At 46.3% G+C, this 23,713-nt stretch overlaps 1 protein-coding gene across 5 annotated transcripts in view; it reads left to right on the forward strand.

Moving 5' to 3' along the window:
• Nucleotides 1–7,297, forward strand: part of SYT6 (synaptotagmin 6) — a 61,754-nt gene extending 54,457 nt beyond the window's left edge. For 2 of the 5 annotated variants that reach the window (XM_033195815.1, XM_033195812.1), the window contains exons 5-7: nt 209–380; nt 1,519–1,669; nt 6,964–7,297. In XM_033195815.1, coding sequence (XP_033051706.1) covers nt 209–380; nt 1,519–1,669; nt 6,964–7,035 — 395 coding nt within the window. In that variant the 3' untranslated portion in view covers nt 7,036–7,297. Of the gene's footprint in view, nt 1–208; nt 381–1,518; nt 1,670–5,276; nt 5,295–6,963 lie in introns of those variants that run through there. The other 3 variants (XM_033195813.1, XM_033195814.1, XM_033195816.1) reach the window with 3 other exon arrangements.
• Nucleotides 7,298–23,713: the final 16,416 nt, after the last annotated feature.

Consider the following 23,713-nt stretch of genomic DNA (forward strand, 5'->3'; position numbering starts at 1 on the left):
GCTAAAGGCTCTGCATTTATTTAGCACAGAGCGTCCTCAGAGACAGGTGTGCTACATAAATACAAGGTGGTTTAATTATTTTAACAACCCACTGATACCATCTGATGAGCAGCAGTAGGTCTAGGGCTTCAGTCCCTTTGCTGCAAATGATGTTTACAGACATCTGTTAACACACTCCATTCCCTTTCCTCTGTCCCCATTGGCACAGATCCCTATGTCAAAGTGTCCCTGCTTTGTGATGGGCGGAGGCTGAAGAAGAAGAAAACAACCATAAAGAAAAACACTCTCAATCCTGTCTACAATGAGGCCATCATCTTTGACATTCCCCCGGAAAACATGGATCAAGTCAGCCTGCTCATCTCAGTCATGGACTATGATCGGTAGGTGGGCGTCCCAGAAGGATGTGATTGCACCCCTCACTCCCACTCCAGCACCAGCACAGGGCTCCTTGACCTTAGAGACCTTGTGATTCAGGGCTCAAGCTTCGGGGTTCAGGCCTCAACTCTATCTGTACCCAAGAAGGGTACAGGAGTTTGAGGAAGAGCATGGATTCTCCCTTAGCAAAGGTTCAAAGTTCTTTTCCCAACTGGCCTATTTCCATCAAGGGCAGCTCTATCCATCAGTTTCCCTGAATTCACCCCTTGCTATTCCCATTCTTCCATCTGGCACCAAGTCCTGTTATCTGGCCTTTGAAATGCCCCTCTATCCTCTCTATTTCTGCTGTTGCTACTACTGTCACCCTGGGATGGCTGGACCCACCCTTCTCAAGAACCATCAGTGGCTCCTGTGATCCAGGCTTTTCCCTTGGACTCTCATGGCCTTCCCTAATCTGGAACCAGCATATCCATCCAGTCGGATCTCCCCTCTCTCAGATATTTTTCTTCCCTTCCACACCCCCTGCTTTTCCATCTAGGCTGGCTCAAAAACATTTCTCAACTACCCCAGCCCCTATCACTCCTTCTCTCCAGTTGTCACTTTAGCTAAAGGAGAAAGAAACCATGCAATAAAGCCTCAATACAGGACTTTTAGCCCAAGTTCTCAGGCATAGTATTGACGAACATACTTAAGGGATAATTGATGTTCTTACCGAGTGAATAAATCACATTCCAGCCACGGGGGTTTTAGAGAAATGGTGCTCAGAGACTGTCGAATGATTTGCAAATACTGATGTCTCAGTGAGATTGTAATGTGTTGGCGGGGTCAAATAAGTGAAGAGACTTAGACTCTCTCACCTCCCAAACTCAGGCTATCTGCCCACCATTTCTTGAGATTCCAAACAAGTTTATAACCTTTGCTTATCTGCCTGTGTCCAGTGTCCACTGAAGGGGACTAGGCAAAGGCTTCACTGCCACTGACACCCAGAAGCCCTGCCAAGCATCTGTTTCCAGAGCTCAGAGTTCTAAGTTAGACCCATCGGGCAGAGTCCTACCATGCCTGCCCCCCCGCCCACCCGCACAGGACCTCCTTTTCTGAGGGCATGTCTGGTAGCCAATGCTGGGACTTTTGTTTCTCCCTCAGAGTGGGCCACAATGAGATCATAGGAGTCTGTCGTGTAGGGATCAATGCCGAAGGCCTGGGTAGGGACCACTGGAACGAGATGCTGGCATACCCCCGGAAGCCCATCGCACACTGGCACTCCTTGGTGGAGGTAAAGAAATCCTTCAAAGAGGTGGGTGAGGTCGCCTGGCCCTTGGCATGTTTGCTGCATGGCAGTGTGGGCTGGAGAATGGCAGTCGGCTGCAGTGACACCTTCAGCCTTTTGTGGAAAGGTGGGCATGGGGGCCACATGCTTCTTACAGGGTGTGTCATAGGCTGAAAGGAAACAGAGGAAAAAGGTGGAGGCCACTGACACAAAGCCTCTGGTGTGGGGCATTTTGAAAGCAACACTGAGTTCTTAATGGAAAGCAAGAACTTTGAAGAAGACGTCCCAGCAGACCACTGTGCCAGGCCTGAAATGCTTTCACAAAGTCCTTGGCCAAGTTGGTCCTTTAGGAGAAAGCCCCAAGCGGGTGAGATCACAGCTTGGCAAGACATTCTACCCCTGTCAGAACAGTAAGTTCCCTGAGGCTCAAGCGAGACAGTCACTTGGCAGTTTTCACTGCTTGGATGGAGATGCCAAAGAGCAGATTCCTCCTCTTACGAAAGTTGGTTCTCGCCCTTGTTGGGGAAGGGAGCATGACCTCAAGGTGTCAGGCTTTCTGGCTAAAGCTGTGGACCTGGGTTGCGTTGGGTTCTAACGGAGACGTAATGGAGAGAGCACTGGGCTGGGAGTCCCGAGACTTGGGCTCTAATCTTGGTCCCTCCTGACTTACTGTATAATCTTGACTCTGTCACTTCTCCCTCAATTGCAAAGAAAATATCCCTTTGAGTGATATCTGCAAACTTCTCCACCCTCCACTGAATCCCACTGACTTAGGATCCTGTATTCTATCACCCTGGTGGTCCCCAGGCCTGCTTTTTCTCAAGTAGACTGGAAGTGTGGGTGACCAAACAAGGCTTAAACCTCATTCACAATATGTCGTGCCTTGGTCTGTATCCTAGACAGCTGGGTGAATATTCTGTCATCTTAACAGGCTTCAAACCTAACAAGACTAGAGAGCTGTATAAATTGGAAATTCTACTAATACAAAATAAAGCTTTATCCTTTTCACTGCATGGCCCCTCAGCTTAAAATCGGAGTCACCTTCAAAACAGAGTCATCCCCTCCCCACACTCTATGATGCAGAGAAGTCAGGTCGGCAAACCCAGAGAACCCACCGGCTCTCTGCCCTCTCATGGAGGACAAGCCCATTTCTAGCTGTTTCTGGCAGGGTGAGATGTCTCAGGAGAGCCTGAGAGCCAAGGGGATTGGACCTGTGGAAACACGGGTGATAGGGACCTCGGTTGTTGAGGGGGCAGGCTAATTGATTCACCTCCCCAGACAGGTGGTGTGTGCTCTGTGCAGCTCCTGCCCTGTGACCTTTGAGGTGGCATCAAGGGGTATTAAGAAGCAGTGTCTGGCAGTTGAGACCTCATATTTCTATCTTGTAGGCGACTTGATTTTTCCATAGCTGTGGACCTTTAATGAGTGAGGCCAGTCCCTCGGCTCTCAGCTCCCCCAGGGGAGCCCCTGTCCCTCTTTTCCAGAAAGCCCTTTCTGCAGAGTGTGGGTGAGGAACCCACAATATAGGAGGCGTTGCTGGGCAGAATGCTAGACAACCTGCAGACAGCATCCAGCACCTCACTGAAGGCTGTGCTGGTTCAACCCAGGCAGAGGTCATGACAGCCCCATCCACCACACCACTCCTCCTCCCCCGCTTATCATCCTTTGGAGATATTTAAGAATAGAACAAGTATACTAAACTGTTTAGGGTGGCTTAGCGGGAGGGCATGGAATGAGAGCTAAGAGGTCTCTGCTCGGCTGTAGGGCCTTAGAAAACTCACTGCCCCACTCCGGTCTTGGGGTTCCTGGGTAAAATGAGGGGATAAGCCCTTCCCATCTTTGTTTTTCTAGGAAACTCTGACCCTAAACTATGGCTGGGCCCATAAGCCGCCATGTTGTACTGTGACTGCCTTTCTAATCTTGAGTCTGCAATAACCCATCCCTGTTACCAGGCTGAGCCTGCCTGTGGAAAATGGAAAATGACAGAGCAGCGGCTACAGCTGGGGGTGGGGTGTTGAGTACCACGGAGGAGCTAGGACTTGCCTCCAGAATCACTCCCCTTCATGATGAATACAACCTAATTAAGCCAAATAATTGATTCCAAGTCCCTATTTCTTTGAGAACTCCGACTCACTGGTTCAGACTACAAAAGAAAGATAAAGTAGAATCAAGCCCTTGAAAATGAATATTTGATGAGACAGTAAAGGGAAAGTAACAGTATATGGAAAACAAAACGAGAATAAATTGATATGCTTTGGGTTTACTTTTTGCTTGACCTCGCAGGCCAAGCTCCCAGGAATGCCCCCTCCCCCATGCATGATCCCACCATTTTCTGCTCAGCTGATCATTCTCTGTATCAAGAAGCTGAAAATGACACTCGTCTCGGCAACCTGAAATTTCAATAGTTCACATTTATTTAAAATTGTTGCCGACACATTTAGCGCCCACATTTTAAACATCTTTATTAAAATGCATGCAAACCCCCACAGGGCTGACATTAAGTAAGCACCTTGTGTCCGCTGGTGCGATGCATTGTGCTTGGAGGCAATCCTCCCGCTCATCCTCAGAGCTCACATCGTGCCTTCTTTTCATTCCTGTTCTGGATGTTGAGCAAGAGCTTTGCTCCTGAAACTTGTATCTCCCATTTGTATAATCACAAAGAAATCTCCTCCAGCTCCCGGGAAGATAAATGGCATCATATCTGCAAAGCGCTCTGTGTTTATCTTGCACCTTTCTTAAGGGATTTTCAAGTGCTGTGATCATTTCTTTTTTATTAATGAGAACAGAGGGCATCACACTTGCTCACTTGTTTGGGGCTCAAAATAAGGCTGAGGGGAACAAATTAACTGAAAAGGTGTCTTTCCCTGCTGGGATTCTTTCATGAATAAAAATTCATTGAGCCATCACAAGTGGCCTTTCCCAGCTGCGGCACCTGCCCCCTTCCCTTTCAGCCCAGAGCCACGTGTCATCATTGTTACCACACACAGGGCTGACCAGCACTCTTCACCAAGGCATTTTATTATGGAGGGCCAGGTTCAGATCATCTGCCAGAGATGTTAAATCTCCATTGGAACGTGACCCATTTCAGAGCAAAAAAAGACCTTACTAGAACACAGGCATTCTGAAACAATAATCTCCCTGTGTGCTGGGGACAGGTACGCTGCTATTTCAGAGCCACTGTAAGCCTCCTGGAATCATTTGCCTTCCCGTTGTCCACGAACCCCATCTCCTTCCTTTGTTTATCTTCGTAGGAAAACTCAGACTAGCAGGGGAGCCAGTGTTCCTTCTTCATTTGTTCTGGATAAACAGTTATGCTCCCTGCGACCACTCTTTGGGCTGCTACATAAAGGAAGAAAGACACTCTATGAAGCCCTTTTATGTTTTCTCCTCTGACCTGGCCTATCAGTCAGGTTGTGTAAGTGGCATGCTTACCCAGGGAAGAAGCCAGTGATTATCATGTACCTTTCACCAACAGTAAAGGTTGTCACAGAAAAGTAGAACTCCTAAAATGAAGGTCTGTGAAATGAGAGCATTAGTAATCATCTGTTGTCACCTTCTGGTTAAGAAACACTTGAGTCAGAAGCCACAGTGGGCTCAACAACCAGGCATTTATTTATCTAAAATATTTCACCAGGGAAACCCTCGGTTGTGATTTCATTCAAGTGGATGCTGCAAGCAGAGAGACTGCCACCTGGAGTTAGGAGTAAGTACCTGGTGTGGACCCAAAGACGTTAGGTTGCTTATTATCTTTTGTCTCCTTCCTCCCCTAGTGCGGCCAAATGCTGAGATAGCAGCAGGATGGAGTGGAAACAACACTTAGTTGGGTGTTAGGAGACCTGGTTTCGGGTCCTGGCTTTGCCCCTAGCCAGCTGTGTCTTGACTTCTCTGACTTCGTTTTCTTATTTGCAAGAACAAGGTTAGACTGGATCAGCTTCCAAGGCTGCCTCCAGCGCTGACATGCTAAGATTGCTTAGGTCTAGGTCACATAATGGTGGTCATCGGTACCTGATTGTCTGGCCCTTGGTTAGTCACAAAGATCTTCAGTTGGCCTGCACAGGGAGTCCTAAGAAGCCCATGAAGAACCGAGCCCAGAGAATGGTAACAGAAGCTTTCCTTAGAACTGAAAGCATTTAAGTAGTTTAGTAGGTCTGGGTCCTTCCTCAACTTCGTGGGTTTCCCATCTACTCCATAGGTGATGCTGGATAGAAAGTGATCTATTCCTCAGGTGGCTCAGCCCTTCTAGAAAAGACTGTATTGAGGGAGAATCACATCCTCCCCTGACCCCAAACCTCCATGTGTGCACAGATGCATAGTTGCAGCTTCTGCTCAGCCCCGTTACTCCAGAGTGGAGACCCTCAACACTCATGAGAAGCAGAAGGGGGGCTGTACTTCCAGGTCAAGAAGGCCATCTTGACCACCTACCAACCTCTTATCTCTGGAGCTCTGTCCCTGCAGACACCCAGGAGAGTACTGGGTCTCTGCAACCCACTCCAAGGATGGGTGAGCAGTGGACACCGACTCACTTTGAAGTTATTAATATACAGCCCTCAGGCAGGTCCAGAATATTCATGGGTCAGATCCTTGCTCAGTAAACATTGCTGCGGTTATGACTGCTGCAACAATGACTGGTTAAAGAAGGATCGAATGGCTCAAGTCCAGCCAGCCTCAGCCCTCTCCTTCACTCCATTACGCCTCATTACATCACCCCTTTCACAGAAGGGTTACAGTCTGGCTGATAGAAGGCAGTCTTTGAGCTAGGAGAGCTGGGGAGGAGAAAGGGGTTACAGAAGCCCAGAAGGGTCTGCTCATGCCTCTACCTCTCCACAAGTCAGGCGCAAATGCCCATAGGAAGAATAAAGACCAAAGGAGACAGCTCAAAGCTAAAGCAGTATCAGATTTTTAGCTGTACTATCAGTTCCCAGACAAATTGCTAATAATGCATGACCATGGGTTCTTGGCAGTAAGGACATATTCTGCACACTGCCTCTTTCGCTGCTAACATAATATGATTTTCAGTGTGAAAAATGGCTGAAGCGCACAGAAATGGTCCAGTCAGAGCACCTCATTCACAAACACACACACACACACATGGTTAAGAAAGCTTTAATTATCTCTGCAGTAGGTCTTTTTGAAAATCAGGTTTTCCAAACCAGAAGCTCTAAGCTGTTTCCCTTATGTTTTTGCATGGCTGACAGCAAAATTCAAGAAAGCTTATGAGAAGCTGGGAAAGGTGAATTCAGTGCATTGGGCCAGTTCAGTTTTGCAAGTTGAAATGTAAATTTCTTTAGCAATTAATAACCAGACTTTTCTCCTCTTTACAGTGGCAGGGCCGAGCTGCTAGCTTTGACAGTGAGAGCTCGTGCCCATCTCCGAAGCCACCTCCGACACCATGAGTTGTGCGGCCAAATAACACAAATGGGACTCAGCAATGTTCTCTTTGCACTTGTTCAACCGTCTAAACAGTGTTGTGCAGTCCCAGTGGCGGCAGCAGTGGCAGCCGTCCGTCACTGCAGAGTCTTACCTGCTCCTGTGTAGGTCAAGGCTGAGACACTTGTCATGTGGTCAGATCTGTCTTAGTCTTTTCTGTCTCCCAAGGTGATGTTTTTGTGGTTTTTCACTTTTTATGGGTCTACTGTTAAGAAAAGAAAAAAAAAAGAGAGTAGGAAAAGACAAAGGGTGGAAAGCCCAGAAGTTGGTTCTAGAAAATACAATGTACAGTTTTTTGGAAAGAGGTGGATTGAGTTTCTGAAATGCTGTGTCTCCAGCAAGCTCCACAACCCTGGAAAAAGAGGAAGCTCAGTGGGACTGCAGTTGCATTTTCAGTGCCCTGCAGGAATGAGGTGAATCCATGGAAGAGCCTATGTGAGGCGAATTACTAGTCTTTGAAGCTCTTTGCTGGCGGGACAGAAACCACGTTGGGACCATCAGTCCCATGTTGAAATCACAAGACCTCTGAGGTGCTTGTGAGCCTTCAGCTGAAGTGCAGGATTCCTCGCTCCCCTTCCTCACTGGTTTTCCCCATGAATTGAAAACATCTTGATTCTTCATGGGAACTTAGTCACTTTCTTTAGGAATGATTCCGCCGAAACTAAAGACGCCATATGTTTTCTGATGCGCCACAGTAAATGATCATATTTGTTTGAAAACAGGATCTTTGTTCTCAGAAATAACCTTCATTGTGAAGTAAGAGAGACACATATGTTCTGGAATGATTTCTGCATTATATATAGCTTTATAATTCCATGAAGTATCAAGTCGCTGTTTAAAATGCCTAAACAGATTAAAGAAAAACCTAGATTAAATGTTCTTTTCCAGATGGGGACTTTTGAAATCCATGTAGCAGTTTGAGTCCATCTTTCCATGAAGAGTACCTTTTTGATTGAAACTGAGTCAGCGTAAGCCTATTTCAGCCCCTTTGGCTCTGGGACAATATTCATCTTAAACTTTAGTTCTATAAATTACTAAGTACTTCAGTGTTGTTTGTTTCAGTGGTTGTGAGGGTTTCTTGTTTCCTTTAGATCTCTACCTTAGGCCAAACTCAATTTAGGAAAAAAAAATGGTTTGAACTATTCTGTGTTGTAATAGCACATTTCTGTTAATAGTGTTCTTCACACCAACCCCTAAAACCAGGTTGATTTGCTCAATCTCAGTTTGTACAACCCCAGTAAGCGCGTGGAGGTGAGTTTCTACTTTGACTTGTGGCAGCACAATGCCAGTTTCCAGAGCTGTGTGTACTACTTGCAAGAGGCAAGTCTGCTGAAGAACCCCTTCTTTTAACAGTGGAAAATCAAGAATAGAAAATCTGTTTACACATCCGTGTCTTATTCTTTATATTCGTTCTATGGTAGAGGAGCAGCGACCAATAAAGTATCCCTCATTTTAAACCAAGTTGTCAGATTTCTCTGCTGATAGAACTCTGCATAGTGTCTTCTAGCCCTAAAAATGACCAGGTTGGGCATGAGTTAACAGGATATTGTGGCAAAAGGAGTTTTCTGCTTAGAAAAGTAAATGTAGATAAACCTAAACTCCACCCTGTACTGAGCCTTAGGCTAGGGACTCATGTGTAAAGATGACTTTTCTCCCCAGATATCTTGTGATTGACAGGCCTTCCTGGTCCGGCAGTCCTGCATTTGGGTGTTCTCTTGAGAGTGAGAAAAAAACCCAAGGTCATGACAAGATTCCTAGCAGGCGACAAACTTCATTGTGATTCTGACTCTAGACTGACCCCATCAAGATAGTCGTTTCTATCAGTGAACAGATGCTGTAGACCTTGCAATTACAAAGGGATAACTGAGTTTCCTGGGTCATAAGGAGTCCAGAAATTAGTGTGAGAAGGCCCTTCTGGAAGTGAACTCAAAATGCATGTCCAGCTGTCATCATTAAACCCTTAGGCAGGTGAGGATAACCCATTCTAACCTCTCGGAGAAGGGAGTGTGATCAATGTGAATTGCAATAGTATTGCTCATCTGAGACATTTCTCTTATATCCAAGCAGCTATCTCCCATAAGTGAACATCCCAGTGGTTTCAGAAAATCATCTTCTGAATAGATTCTAGCCAGACCCCACACCACCCTGGCCAACTGCAACCGCTGCTGCTCTGGCAGTCTGGGCCAATTCCTACAGGCCTGGGAGCCCACCCCCGGGAGGCTTTTAGCTTCTGCAGCCTCACCCCCAGCACCCTCAAGGTAGACTAGTCTTCAACCTGAATCATGAATGAGACCTGAACATCTGCCAACTTCATTATCTAGCCCAGTATCTCTTCCCTCACTGAGGAGAAAAAAATGAAATACAAAGTTGGTCCATTTGTTGGCTTTCTCTGGCCAGAGAAACCTCTCGGGTTGTTGCTGTGAGCTTTGAAAAAGTTGCGATAACAAGGGCCATTTGCACATAGCCTTTTTAAAAAAAACATGGAAAGTTCCCTTTTCCCTTTCCTTTATTTAGCAGTGTTTCTGGGCTGAAAGATGCCCTCCTCCCCCTCTGCACTTACCCAGGACGTTAATTAATTGCATCGTCATTTAAAATATTATGTTGTTAATTACTGCTTCGTGTCTTCCCACCCCTGTCACAGCCTGGAGTTTTTATTCAATTAAATCTCTGTCTCTTGCCCATTTCTCTTGTCATTTTGTGTTCCTGGGGTTTAGCAGTCAGCACATGCACAGCACATCGCAAAGCTTTTCTTTTCCATCTTTGCTTCACATAGATAACCACTTCCCTTCTAACAGAGGTAGAGCAGAAGGGCTTGTTTGTTCTTTGTTCTGCCCGAGGAATACCTGTGTACTCCATCAGGCTGGAATCCACCTGTGTTTTGTCAGGCTTGTGGCTCGGAGATCATTTGGCACACAGGGCTCCGCTGTTCCCTCAGCTGTTCAGCTCAACAAGCAGCCCCTGCAGATGCTGAAGCTCCCCTAGGGAAGTGGGCCACACACTCACATCTGGGAAGTACGATGCTGTCACCCACCAGCAGAGGAATTCTGCTAACTATTGTAAAACACAATTTGGCAAAGCCATGGAAAATACTATTGCAACCTCAAAAAAAAAAAAAAAAAAAAAAAAAAAGAACATTCTAATGTAATAGAGTATCTCTCTGCTCGCCTGCAGCTTTTAATTCATTTAGAGAGCAGTCCGTAGATTGGGGAGTGGAAGGGACCATCCATTCCTGCACGTCTGCATCTAAATGAGGGGTGCTCCACCATGAGAGGCCCAGTGAGCTGAACTGCTGAGAGCAGCACTCCCCTGCCTGAAGACGCAGCCTCCCCTTGCCAGTGGCTTCCCATCAGGTCACCCAGCAGCCAGAAGGATGAGGCAATGTGCTGGTCACATCTAGAGCTGAAAATCCAAAGGGGTCATTGTGTCTGTTAGTATGGGCCAGGCTATGCTGCAATTACAACCTGCAGATTGCAGTAGCTGAAAACAGCAAAGGCCTATTTCCCATCCATGATAGGTGCCCATCACAGGTCAGTTAGGAGCTTTGCTCATCTATCACAGGTCAGCTAGGAGGTTTTCTCATCGTATTTATTCAGGGGGACTCAGGAGGACAGAGCAACTGAAATCTCAAACACTGCTAGTTGCCACCCATGAGGGAAAAAAGCACTTGGAAAGGTCTCCTACTGGCCTAAATGCTCTAGTAACACATCACTTTTCTTCACAGTCCATTGCCAGAACTGCTGATAGAGTCTCACAAAACATAAGAGGCTCGAGTTCCCCAGAGAAAGAAGAACTGGAAATACTGAGTTAGCAGCACCTGGGAAGACCACAGAGAATGTAAACAGGCCTGTGGAGGCTGACAGCTACTGAACGATGGATTCGGAAACACTAACACAGGCATCCATGTGTTCTATTCATTGTCAAACGACTTGCCCACAGAAAGCTTTTAGTCTAGTACAATGGCACTAAGTAATGATAGTTCAAGGTAGAAAACGGAAGTGCAGTTACGGAGGTGAAGTAAAAGGCTATAGAGGTCCAAGAAAGAACATCCCAGCTCAGCAGAATGAGTGGCAGCTTCAGGTGCAAAGTGGCTCTGATCTAGGCGTTGAGGCTGAGTGGGATTTGGAAGTGTGGAAGTTGTGGGGAGGAGGCATATTGCAAACTGAGGGCCCACACAAGTGTAGGTCCAGAGCTGGAATTCCTAGGCTGCCACTACCCTGAATCTAGGGGAGACAGTGAACCCCCTGAGTTCAAGTGGTACTCTGCTTGCACTGGTCAGCCCAGGTAGAGTGCAGGACTTCTGCCCATGGAGCCCTGCTGTCCCTGGCCCTGAGCCCCACCCCACCAGACTCTAGACCTGGCCCCTGTGTAGCTCTTGCCAACTGCCTCCACTAGGAACTGGACCTGCTGCCCCACCCTCCATTGGTGGCTTGGCAACTGCTCCTCTGACTTTAAGACTCAGTCTAGCAGTCTCATCCCATCCACTTAACCAGCCTTTCCTCCCTGAGCTATTATTTCTCAGCCAGAAGCCACTTGGGACTTCATGATCTGTGTCATGTCCTGCTCTCCTTCAGGGTGAGCCCTATCCAGAGGTCTGATTCCTTAGTAGAGGAAACAGGACCAGCCTCTCCCCAGCTTTCCCTCGGCTGTTCATAGCAGCAAGCCCATGTGGAGAGACTGGAGGTGAAGAGATGGGCAGGCAATTGTGGCCGTCCACTCAAGAGGGAGTGTAGGGCTGACCCAGACATAGGCAGGGCACCTGTACAACATGTGGTGGTCACAGACAGACGTGGTGGCTCACACCTGTAATCCCAGCACTTTGGGAGGCTGAGGTGGGAGGATTGCTTGAGCCCAGGAGTTTGAGACCAGCCTGGGCAACAGAGCGAGACTCCATCTCTATTTTTAAAAAATTTGATAGTCACAGAGGGAAAATGCAACACCGGTGACAGCTGAGCTCATCTGGAAGACAGAGAGAGGAAAGGGGGTTTCCCAAGTGTTGTATGTTTTTATACCTTGGAAGCTAAGTGGTCTATGCCTTCCACAGAAACCAGAAATTCAGCAGAGCAAGAAAAAGTGATGAGTCCAGTTTGGGCCAAACTGAGTTTGAGATGCTGGAGGGATGTCTAGCAGACAGCTGCAGTTCAAGACGCATCCTGGCAGCGAGGTCAGGTGTGAGATGTTAGTTTCTGGAAACCTTACACCTCAAAGCGATGTGAAGACAGGAGGCTGACGCTGCTAAGTACAAGTAGACGAGGGAGCCTGAAAAGAGGTTCTTCGGGAACCATCAGCATTTAGACATCAAGGGAAAAGAAAGTGATGTGAATCATCATGGGAGGTGCCCAAGCAAGGCTGATTGATGCAAATGTTGATGAACAAAAACAGATCAATCAAGGGCTTCCTAAAATGATTCCTCATAACAAGCGAATCCAAGTTGCTTCAATATAACTCAATTCACGAAAGTCCATTTTCACCTATGCTTGCAGGGCTCCAACTCTTTTTTCGTCTCCCATCACCTTGGCCCTTGATGTTTCAAAAAGAACTGTGTAAAATACACATAACATAAAATTTACCATTTTTAATTGTATGGTTCAGAGGCATTAAGTACATTCACATTGTTGTGCTAACATCAACACCATCCATCCATAAAATTCTTTTCATCTTGAAAAACTAAAACTCTACCAATTAAATACTAACACCCCATTCCTTCCTTCTCCCAGCCCCTGGCCACCACCATCCTACTTTCTGTCTTTATGAATTTGACTACTCTAAGTACTTCATATGAGCAGAATACACAGGCTTTTTCTTTTGTGGCTGGCTTATTTCACTTAGCATCATGTCCTCAACAGACGTTGTAGTATATGTCAGAATTTCCTTCTGTTCTAAGGCGGAATAATATTCCATTGTATGGATATGCCACATGTTGTTTATCCATTCACTCACCAATGGCTACTTGGGTGGGTTCTGTGTTTTAGCTATTATGAATGATGCTACTATTGTATGCTATAGGTGTACAAACATCTCTTTGAGACACTGCTTTCAATTCTTTTACATGTATACCCAGAAACAATTGCTGGTCTATACAGTAATTCTGTTTGTAATTTTTTTGAGGAACCACCATACTGTTTTCCATAGCAGCTGCACTATTTTATTACATTCCCATCAGCACTGCACAAGAATTCCAGTTCTCCACATCTTCACCAACCCTTACTTTTATGATAGTAGCCATCCTAATGGGTGTGAAGTAGTATCTCATTGTGGTTTTGATTTGCATTTTCCTAATGATTAGTGATGTCGGCCATCTTTTCATGTGCTTAGTGGCCATTTGTGTGTTTTCTTTGGAAAAATGTCTACTTAAGTCCTTTGCCCATTTTGATCTGGGTTGTTTTTCTTGTTATTGATGACTTGTAGGAGTTCTCTATACACTCTGGACATTAATCTTTTATCAGATATGTGATTTGAAAAAATTATCTCCTATTCCATGGGCTGCATTTTAATACTGTTGACCATGTCCTTTGATGCACAGAAGTTTTTAATTCTGATGAAGTCCAATTCGTCTTTTTTCTTCTGTTAACTTTTGCCTTTGTATCCAGTAAATAATCACCAAATTCCATGTCATGAAGATTTCCTCTGTTTTCTTCTAAGAGTTTTATAGGTTTAGCTCTTTACATTTAGGACTTTGATCCATTTTGATTTAATTTTTCCATATACTGTAAGGTAAGGGTCCAACTTTATTCTTTTGCTTGTGGATATACAGTTTTCCCATCATCATTTGTTGAAAAGACTGTCCTTTCCCCCACTGAATGGTCCTGATACTCTTGTCAAAAATCATTTGACCATATATGCAAGGGTTTATTACTAAGATCTCTGTTCTAATTATTTGGTCTATATGTTTGTCTTTATGCCAGTTCCATACTGTTTGGATTACTGTAGCTTTGAAGAAAGCTTTGAAAACAGGATGAGTGAGTCCTTCAACTTTGTTCTTTTTCAAAATTGTTTTGGCTATGTAGAGTTCCCTGAGATTCCATATGAATTTTAGGATGAATTTTTCAATTTCTTTAAAAAACATCATTGGGATTTTAATAGAAATTGCCTTGAATATGTGGGTTACTTTGGGTAATATTGGCAGGAACCCAACTCTTGAAGACACCATAATCACTCCACAAGGTGCCATTTGCTGACATTCTGTCCATAAATCCACCTCTGCTCTGAGAACCCTACTGATATACACATGTTGTAATCCCTAGTAAAAAAACCAAGTACATATGGAGGTTAAAACTAGCTAACCAGACCTTTTACACCAAACTCAACTCTTACCAATTCCCTGTGAAAGTCATCTCCCACAACTGCAAATGTCCTGGCCCAATTCCCAACCAAACAACAGAACTCAATCCTGAAGCCCAGCTTCTCTCTCCTGCCCTACCTCAGCCCCAGAATGCTCAAGAACATCAACTGGGCTTACTCACATTATGGCAGGCTCACCTCTTTTTCTACATACACATGGGTATTTACTCATCTATTCACTCAGAACACATGTGTTGAGCATCTAATGTATATCAGGTATCATGTTAGAGATGAGGACATGCAAATTTAATAATAATAATAACTAACATACACTAAGCAGTGACTATATGCCAGGCATTGTTCTAAGTGCTTTACATGCAAAATCTCATCTAATTCTCCCTCCAGCCCTAAGAGGGTAAAGAGCTTGCCCAAGATCATGAAACTGAACCCAGGTAATTAAATCCCAGAGTTCATATGCTTAAGCATGATGCTAAGCTGCCTTCTAATAAAACATAGCTCTTTAAGGAGCTCACAATTCAGAGGAGGAGACAAACAAAGAAATAGAAAATTACTCTGTAATACGGTAAGAGCAAAGCTTGAGAAATGCCAGAGATTTAAGACACCCTAGAGAAAGATTACCTAACCCAGACAACTATGCATATCCCTTCATGGTGTACCCCTAAACGTACCTTCTGAAACTCCAGCCTCATCCCTTCCAGGAGAGGGCCCTGTGATGGACTCTTTGAGAACCATCAGTCATGCATACTAATTTGATCCCCCACATCAGTTACTCCTCCAGGAGCAGCTAAAGAGTTGTGGGATCTGTGTATCAAACCCAACCCCAGCCAATAACCCCACAACGACAATGATGCAAATGACGGACAATGCAAGAAAGAATTTAGTCGGTATAACTCCACAGCTCTACTGAAAAGCAGTGTTGAGCTTCAAAAAGGCAGGAGAACTCATCACACTGTTGCAATATGCAGCTCCAGACAAAACATGAGCCATGAGACTTGACAAAAAGGGAAATTTGGTGATGAGCTGATGAGCTGCCACAGAAGAGGGCAGACAGAACACAGAGGGTTCAGAGGAACCCTGCAAACTCAGGCACTCCCACAGGCTAGCTCAGCTCTCCTGCCTCCTTGCATCTCTTTCCTTTCAGTACCAGAGTTGTGAATCACCTCCTGCAGCAATCTCAGCTGAGGACGACCAACTCACAGTGAATCAGTACTGGGGGAAGGAATGGAGGAGATGTGACTCTTTTCCCTGAGGTGGCTCTTTTTTCCACACAGTTTGGGGAAGTTTGGTGACACATCAGAGATTATCCAGAGAGACACAGAGCACCATTGTGGGCAGATGCCCCAGGCTTTCCTGAGCCATGTAGCATTTCTGCTTTTCTCTGTGGCTTCAGCTTGCAGTCTGTACCTAGGCTAGGTCTGTGGGAACATTTCAGGCTGGAGCAATAAGGAATGAAAACCTGCGGCTAGAAATTCTGTTTGTGGAAATGTTAGTCCCTGAGATGACAGAGGACTTGCTAATCACAGTTGAAAGGGCTATGGCCCTTTGTATCATGGTCTTTCATCTCTCTGGAAAAATTACCAACAATGACACATAGCAGTAAAACTGGATTGTGAAATAAAGAGCCAGACAAACTTCACATGTTGTCTTCCTTAAATTACTAAGAACTTTCATTGCTGAATGATCCAAATATACCTAACTTACTGTGCTGAGAGATTCCTCATGTGCCTCCTGGATGTTAACCTGTAGCTGCCCTCCCGCTCCTGGCTCTCCCTCTCCCTGACAAGGAAGTAGGGGCGAGACAGGGGTGTGAAATTGTATTCTCCAGTTTATTTAATCCCCATGGCTACCTAGCATGTGAAGATAGATTTGTCTCTTTGACACCAATACATGTGGTAAGCTCAAGAGCCTAGAGCCAGAAGACCTGGGATAAATTCTGGCTCCTTGAGCCTCCCCAGTCTGCCCCGGATGGATCACTCACCCTCTCTGAGTCTCACTTCCCTGTAAAACAGGGGGATGACAACTTTCATGGCAGTGGTCAGGCTCGGCTTCTGACTCCATTGTAAGAACATCCTGCAGCCTAGCTGCCTGGACAGTCTCCCTTTTCTCTGAAAGCCCCTGCTCAGCCTTTACAACCGGGTAACTTGTACTGCTCTTAAGCCTGGAGAGGGTGGCAGGGAGCAGAGAGGGGGGTGCAAGGAATAAATCAAGTGGTTGGGTAATTAATTTAGAATAACTTAAGCACTGAACGTGGAAGAGAAACAAAAGTGATGACATTTAATGAATGTGTCAGTTGATATCTCACTCACTCTAGCTGTCTTTTAAAATGTCAAATATCCCATTCCTTTTCCTTGCAGCTGGAAGGTACATGCTAAAAACAACAATTCTGTCCCAGTAGGTTAGCACAGGCACATAATTCAGAAGCAGGAAGTCCTAGAGGCTGCAGGAACAGGAGACAATGCCCATCACCCTAGAGAGCTGGACGCTGCAGCTGCTCCTCGTGCCCCGCACCGGGCCATTCTCCTAGCTCTTCAACTACCTTCTTGCTATCAACCATAAAAAAAACACACAAGACATCGATGCCAAGAGAAAGATAGTCAGTGTGCTTTACGGTCCTTTCCCCGGTTTGTGGTTCTTCAAACTGATTCTCAGGGCTTGAAAGTTTTCGAGAGAAAACCTTAGCTGAACTCCAGGAAGAGAGAAAGCCAGGAGACGGTTGCTCCAGAGAACTCCAGGCTCAGGCATTTCCATTCTGAGCTGATTGGCCCTTGGCTCAGTCTTCTATAAATACCAGATACTGCTTCAGAGACAAACCAGGGGAACAAACCAGCTGGATTTTCACTTTGGGGGAAAATGTGAAGCCAAGCGGTATCAAACAGTTTTCCTCTCAAACTCCAACCCTTACCCCCTAAAGAGAGCTTCTTCACTTTCAGCCACAGCTGAGCAGCCGCCTCTTCAACCTCACAGGGTGCTGAGCTACAAGGAGGAGGAGCCGCTAAAGAGCAAGCAGAAAACTGGCGAGTGGTCAGACAACCCGGAAGCGGAAGTGGCCTCGGCAGTCCGAAAAGTTCCAGCAACCTCAGCTTATTGACCAGAGTGCAGCTTCTGACTTGAGGAGCAGAGAGGGCCATGGTCTTCTAGGCCATCTGGGGAGAAGTGCAGAGTGAGCCAGTGTGGGACAACTATGAACAGCTCGGCTTTGGCCAAGCACAGACGTTCAGGGAAGACACAGTGAAAGGTCAGAGCAGAGGCTACCCTTCCACTGTCCAGTTTAGAGCCAGGTTGTGCAGGGAGTCCATGCCAGCCCCTCAGGTGAAGCCGGGCCTCCACTGCCTCAGTGCTCCCTTACTGAAGGAGCAGAGCCCAACCACAGGGACGCTCACCCCTGCTGACCTGCTCACCAATGCTCAAAGCCAATGGCTTATTAAAGGACGTGTTTCCAACCCATGTTCTCCTTGGCTGCCGAAGTGCCTCCTGCAACCAATCAGCCGCTCCCTCCTGGAGGTTCTCTCCTTATCTGACTCTGGGCTCCTGCATGAGATCCAGCTTTGCTGCCATCCCAACTCTTCTGCACACCTCCTCGCAGTGAGAAGGCTCCCCCAGCCCTCCACCCTCTCCCTGCACACTCTTACCCACCTCACCTCCACCTCCACTTCACCTACCGTCTCCATGCCAGGCTGATCTGCGTCCCCAGCTACCATTATTCTTCTGAGCACCAGGCCCAAATTGTCACCTGCCGTTAGACAAGGCCCTGAGATATCCTGCCACAACCTAAACCCAACATATCCTTCAGAGTCGCTCCTCAGCCTCTGCAGACTTCAGCAACATTGTCCCATCAGTTTAACCCTTGACTCCCCTCACTCCCTCAATTCGTCAGCATGTCCTATTTACTTCTTTTATGTTGTTTCCTTCTTTCTTATCTCACTGCCCCACTCTCTCTGGGCCCTGACTACTTCCTACTACTGTCATCTCTCCTACTGGAATTTCAACTTTTCACCCTCCTCAGTGCCAATTGAGAGATTAAAAACTCTAATACCTTCTGGGGCTAAGCAGGTGTAAATGTATGAGGCTGTAAAACAAATGTAGAGTTGTAGGTTGTGGGAACTAGAAGGTGAAAGCTCTATCTAAAGACATTCAAATTCAAATTTAAAAAAAAAAAAAAAAAAAGGCCGGGCACGGTGGCTCATGCCTATAATCCCAGTACTTTGGGAGGCCAAGGCTGGTGGATCACTTGAGGTCAGGAGTTCGAGATCAGCCTGACCAACATGGTGAAACCACGTCTCTGCTAAAAATACAAAAAAAAAAAAAAGCAGGGTGTGGTGGTGGGCGTCTGTAATCCCAGCTACTTGGGAGGCTGAGGCAGGAGAATCGCTTGAACCTGGGAGGCAGGGGTTACAATGAGCCGAGATCACGCCATTGCACTCTAGCCTGGGCAACAAGAGCAAAACTCCATCTGAAAAAAAATTTTTTTAAAAAGCTAACACTGTTGGGCAAACTAATCAGATTCAGCCCCTGGACAACTACTTCTGAACCCCTAAAAAGTTGTTCTCCATTTCCCTAGTAGTTTTTTCATCCTAAAACCTTTGCCAGGCATCCCACCATTATTCATAATTTTTTACTGACTCCCTTTTTGCCCACAGAAGGAGAAACAAATGATTAATGTTTGCATAGAGCTTTTAAAATTACCAAGCACTTTGCTTTCCATGAAACTGACAATGCATTCATCTGGCGTTCAAAATACTTCATAGGTCTTCAGCACCTGTTTCTATGGCCAAATGCAACGCCCTCCTCTCACCATGCTTTGTTTATACTCTATCCTCAGGATGCCCTCCCTAGCCCCAGGAAACCTAATCCCACTTATTCTTGGGGCCTAACTCCAGCCTCTCCAGAAAAGCCTTCCTAGACTCCCGCTGGGGATTGTGCTTTTCCCTCCCATACCTTGAGCCAGTGCTGGGCACACTCCCTTATTAGAAGCTGGTGTCCTATTTCTTTCATGCCCTTTCTCGCCTGCTCCCTCCCGCTGCCCTGCACATCCAGGTGCCCCATCATGGGGAGCCTGTCAGAGAGGAGGCACCTACAGCCAAGAGGGGAGGACACATGAGCCAAAACCAGAGTCAAGTACCCAGATTCAAAATACCCAGCATGGGATTCAGGAAACAGTTAACACAGTAACCCCACAAACGTGGTCTATGATGGACGATGCACGGAAGAAGTCTTGGTGTGATTTAACAGAGGATGCTCTCCATCAGCGACTCAAACTTTACTGTGCATTTGAGCCACCTGGAAAGCTTGTTAAAAATGTAAATTGCTACCCACAGACGTTCTGATGCGCTAGATTGGAGCCTAGGAATCTGCACTTCGACAAGCTGGCTGGTGATTCTGATGCATAACAAAGTCCAGGCACGTGCGTCAAGGAACATTAAGCCCAGAATTAGAGATTTAGCTTTACCTGGCATGGGATGGTTGTTCCTAAGTCAAGAAGACCCTGACCCAGACACAGCTCACAGGGGATTGTGTTCTAAATTCCACCTGATGGGACTTGTGTGTTTACTTAGGTGTGTTCATTAACAGTTTGGGGGCGTGACTGGTTCCCCCTCAGGCATTTGGTTGGCAGCCCCGTGGACAACACACTGCCCGACTTGCACAGGAGGGGGTGTTAGCAAAGGCACCCACTCTGCAAGCCTTGCCCAGTGCCCTGAAGGTCACCCCACACAATGCTACTGCAATTCAGTCCCCACTACAGCAGGGTGAACCATCTGCTTCCCATGACCACAGAGCAAAAGCAGAAGCAGACAGGTTGATCATGACTGAGAGCATTTGTTTTAAATCAGGCTAACTGCAGGTTGAGCACAAGCAGGGCAGGAGACAGTGGTGGAGCACTGCCCTAGCCTGGGCACCTCTTCACACCCCTCTCCCTAACCCAATCTTTTCTTTCCTATAGTCAGCAATGCTTTCCAGAGCACTGAAGGACAGATACAGAAGAATGTAAGGAAGTAGACTCTAGATTATCGGGGTCTGATCAAGGTAAGAGTAAAAGGTGGGTGTCTCAGGGGGCACTAGTCCTAGCCATTGGGTCTGAGGATGGAAGATTAAGGGAGCCTTAGTTTCTCTGCCCACGAGAAAATGTCTTGAGTTGCCCCAAAGCAGTGACCTTTCTCCCAAGCTCCCAACTTCCTGCTGAAGAACTCCATGCAGAAGACTGCAGCGAGCTCACACTCAGTGCATCTGCTATCAACTGACACTCCTTCTTCCCAGCCACCAGTCCCCTCCGGGTCCCCTCTCGTTAATATTCTTATCCCCAGGCCCAGAGGCTCTGACTCATCTTTTCTTCCTTCCTTCCGTCCTTCTTCCTTTCCTTTCCTTCCCTTCCCTTCCCTTCTCTTTTCTTTTCTTTTCTTTTCTTTTTTTATTTTTTTGAGACAGGATCTGGCTCTGTTGCCCAGTCTGGAGTGCAGTGGCAAGGACATGGCCCACTGCTGCCTCTACCTCCTGGGCTCAAGTTATCCTGCCACCTCAGCCTCCTGAGTAGCTGGGATCACAGATGCACACCACTGTGCCCAGTTAATTTTTTAAAACAATTTTGTTGAGATGGGGGTCTCACTTTGTTACCCAAGCTGGTCTTGAACTCCCCTGCTCAAGCGATCCTCCCACCTTGGCCTCCCAAAGTGCTGGGATTACAGGCATGAGCCACCATGTCCAACCTTGACTCATTTTTCTGTTCCTCCCTCACTTCAGCCCCAATCACTCTCTGAATTCTGTCCATTTCTCCCACAGAGCATCTCATACCTGTCCCCACCTTTCAGAAACCACACCTGCCTTAGTTCAGGCCTTCTTAACTTCTGTCCCGCGCATCCAGGAGTTTACTAAGGGGTCTTCAGACATCTGCTCTTCTACCTCCCGAGCCCTTTGGTTCCCAGCCTGGCACTCTTAAATATCTAGGGGTCTTCAGTATTTAAAAGAACTACTGGAAACTATACATTTACCCCAATAAAGCATCACAGACTATTGATACATGTAATGTGTTAAATGTCTAAAATCAAACTGCCAGATCTTTGGGGGTAAATTAACAAAAGGGGTTTCCTGGTAATGAAAGGTTGGGACCCACTGCCAATCTACTTCACACAGCCCCAGTTAGCTGTCTCTCTGAAACAAAGGTCTAATGTCACTTCTCTTAAGACCTCAGTTCCTTCAAATTCCCTACTGTGGCATTTGAGTCCAGACATCACTGGGTCCTACATGGTCACTTTCTGTCTCTACCCAGGCTACATTTTCCAAATACCCATGCACTTTCACTTCTCCATGACTTTGCTAATGCCTCTCCTTCATCCTAGAATGTTCTTCCTTCCCTGCTTTGCTCCTTGCTTCTTATCCTTCACGTTCTTGCTCAAACATCCCTCCTCTATCTTTCCTGAGTTCTGCATCTCTCAGGTCATAACTATGAGCTCTTGTTTGTCCTTGTAAGTCCAGTGTTTGTATCTTCTTTCTAGTATATATTTTATTCTGATGTATGTTATAGTAGGATCTCCCTCATCAGAGTAGAGGCTGCCTGAGAGCTGACGCCCCATGGGCGGCCTCACTTAGTCCACACTTTGCATAGTCCCTGACACATAGTAAGTGCTTGATAAGTGTTTGTTGGATAAACAGACATGTGAGTGAATGAGTAGACAAGTTCTTTTACAGGATAAAATCCATATCATCACAATGACCCACAATGCTCCCACTGCCCCTATGGTCTCAAGTGGCCACGTAGGACCAGAATGGTCACTATCTTCCAATAATACTAATACTAATCACAGCAGCTGTCATCTGTTACATGATTATGATGTGCCAGTCACCATGCTAAGTTCTTTACATACATTATCTGATTTAATTCTGTCATCAACCTTTTGAGGTAGGTAATATTGGTATGATCTCATTATATGGAATAGGACACAAGGAAGAGAAGTAAAGTAACTTGCCCAAGGCCAAGGGGAGGAACTGAGAGTCAAGCCTAGATGAACCTGGTGATACTTGCTTTATTTTGCCTGTGAAGGGCATGGGTGCCAGCTCAGCCTGTGCCCACTGACTAAGCCAACAGCACAGATGACGGGTTTCTCTCTTGCCAGGGAGACTGTGTGTTCCACAGGGCAGATTGGGCCCAGGTCACAAAGGACAGACCACTGATTGGGCTTGCCCTGCCCTGGCCAAAGTGCAGGTGCTACCCGGGCCTATGCCACTGACTGTCCCCAGACCACAAGTGCTTCCTCTGCCCTACACCAGCCTTCCTCCCTCTGCGAGGCAGTGCCTGGTGTTGAGCACCTCTGATGATGGATGCTTTCAATATTTTGATCAGTCCTACTAAGAAGGTTTGAATATAAACTGGGCCAGCAGGAAAAGGTAATTAGGCAGCGCTTTCCTAATGAGGGAAGAGGATCAGCAGGTGTCAGATAATAGATCAGAGTCCTGGTGTGCATTTAATCAAGTATCGCTGTTCTGTTCACACGTTGGATGGCAAAGCTTGAAAAAGTCCTAACCCACCTCTTTCTTCCTAACTCCCGGTAGAGGTGGAGGAAGGATCCCAACGATGCCCTCCCCCCAAAATCAGCAAAACAAAACAAAACTGAAACACAAAACAGAGCCGTCAGCATCCCACGCCTCCTTCTTCTGCATTCTCAGCCCTTGATTATGAAAAACATAACCAAAAAAGAACAGAGAGAACCCTGGGGACAAGGCTCTAGACAGACCCATGGCAGACAAAAGGGTTGGAGGAAAGGGAAGGAATGCTTAAAAAGCAGTTAGGCAGTAGCTTGGAGTCATCTTATTTAAATTCTAAACAAGACCAGTATTCTGAGATAACAAAAGCCACTGTGTTTAATTAAGGGCATAAATGGTAGAAATATGAGACAGGAGCTTTTACAAGCTGTTAATGAGGTGGATGGGAAACCTCTAAAAATAAACCACAGCAAGTTTAAAGGGTAATTAGGGGATCAAAAATAAACAGAGGGTGTCAATTTAAAAGAAGTTCCCTGCGAGGGCTCCTCCAACCAGTCCTCAGTAGGTAGGGCAGGCCAAAAAGAGAGCCCCCCAAGGAGTCAGGAGGCAGGTATCCTCTTCTAACTTGGCCTTTGCTCCTTCCTAAACTTTTAAGAATCCTAATGAGCTCCCCGGCCCCACCACCACCCACAACAAGCAAATAAAGCCACTGTGAGGCAGGCTATGCCTTATTTAACACTTAGTCCCCAAAGAGGCCTGAGCAAATATTAGGGGATGAGAAACCTTAAGAGCAAAGTTATAAAAATCAATCCAGTTCCTGCATTTGAGTTGATAGCCAAGATTTGTGTCTACGTGTGTGGGTGCATGGACACACAA

The sequence above is a fragment of the Trachypithecus francoisi genome, unplaced genomic scaffold (genome assembly GCF_009764315.1).
Source record: "Trachypithecus francoisi isolate TF-2019V2 unplaced genomic scaffold, Tfra_2.0 Lachesis_group5, whole genome shotgun sequence".
Classification (NCBI taxonomy): Eukaryota; Metazoa; Chordata; class Mammalia; order Primates; family Cercopithecidae; genus Trachypithecus; species Trachypithecus francoisi.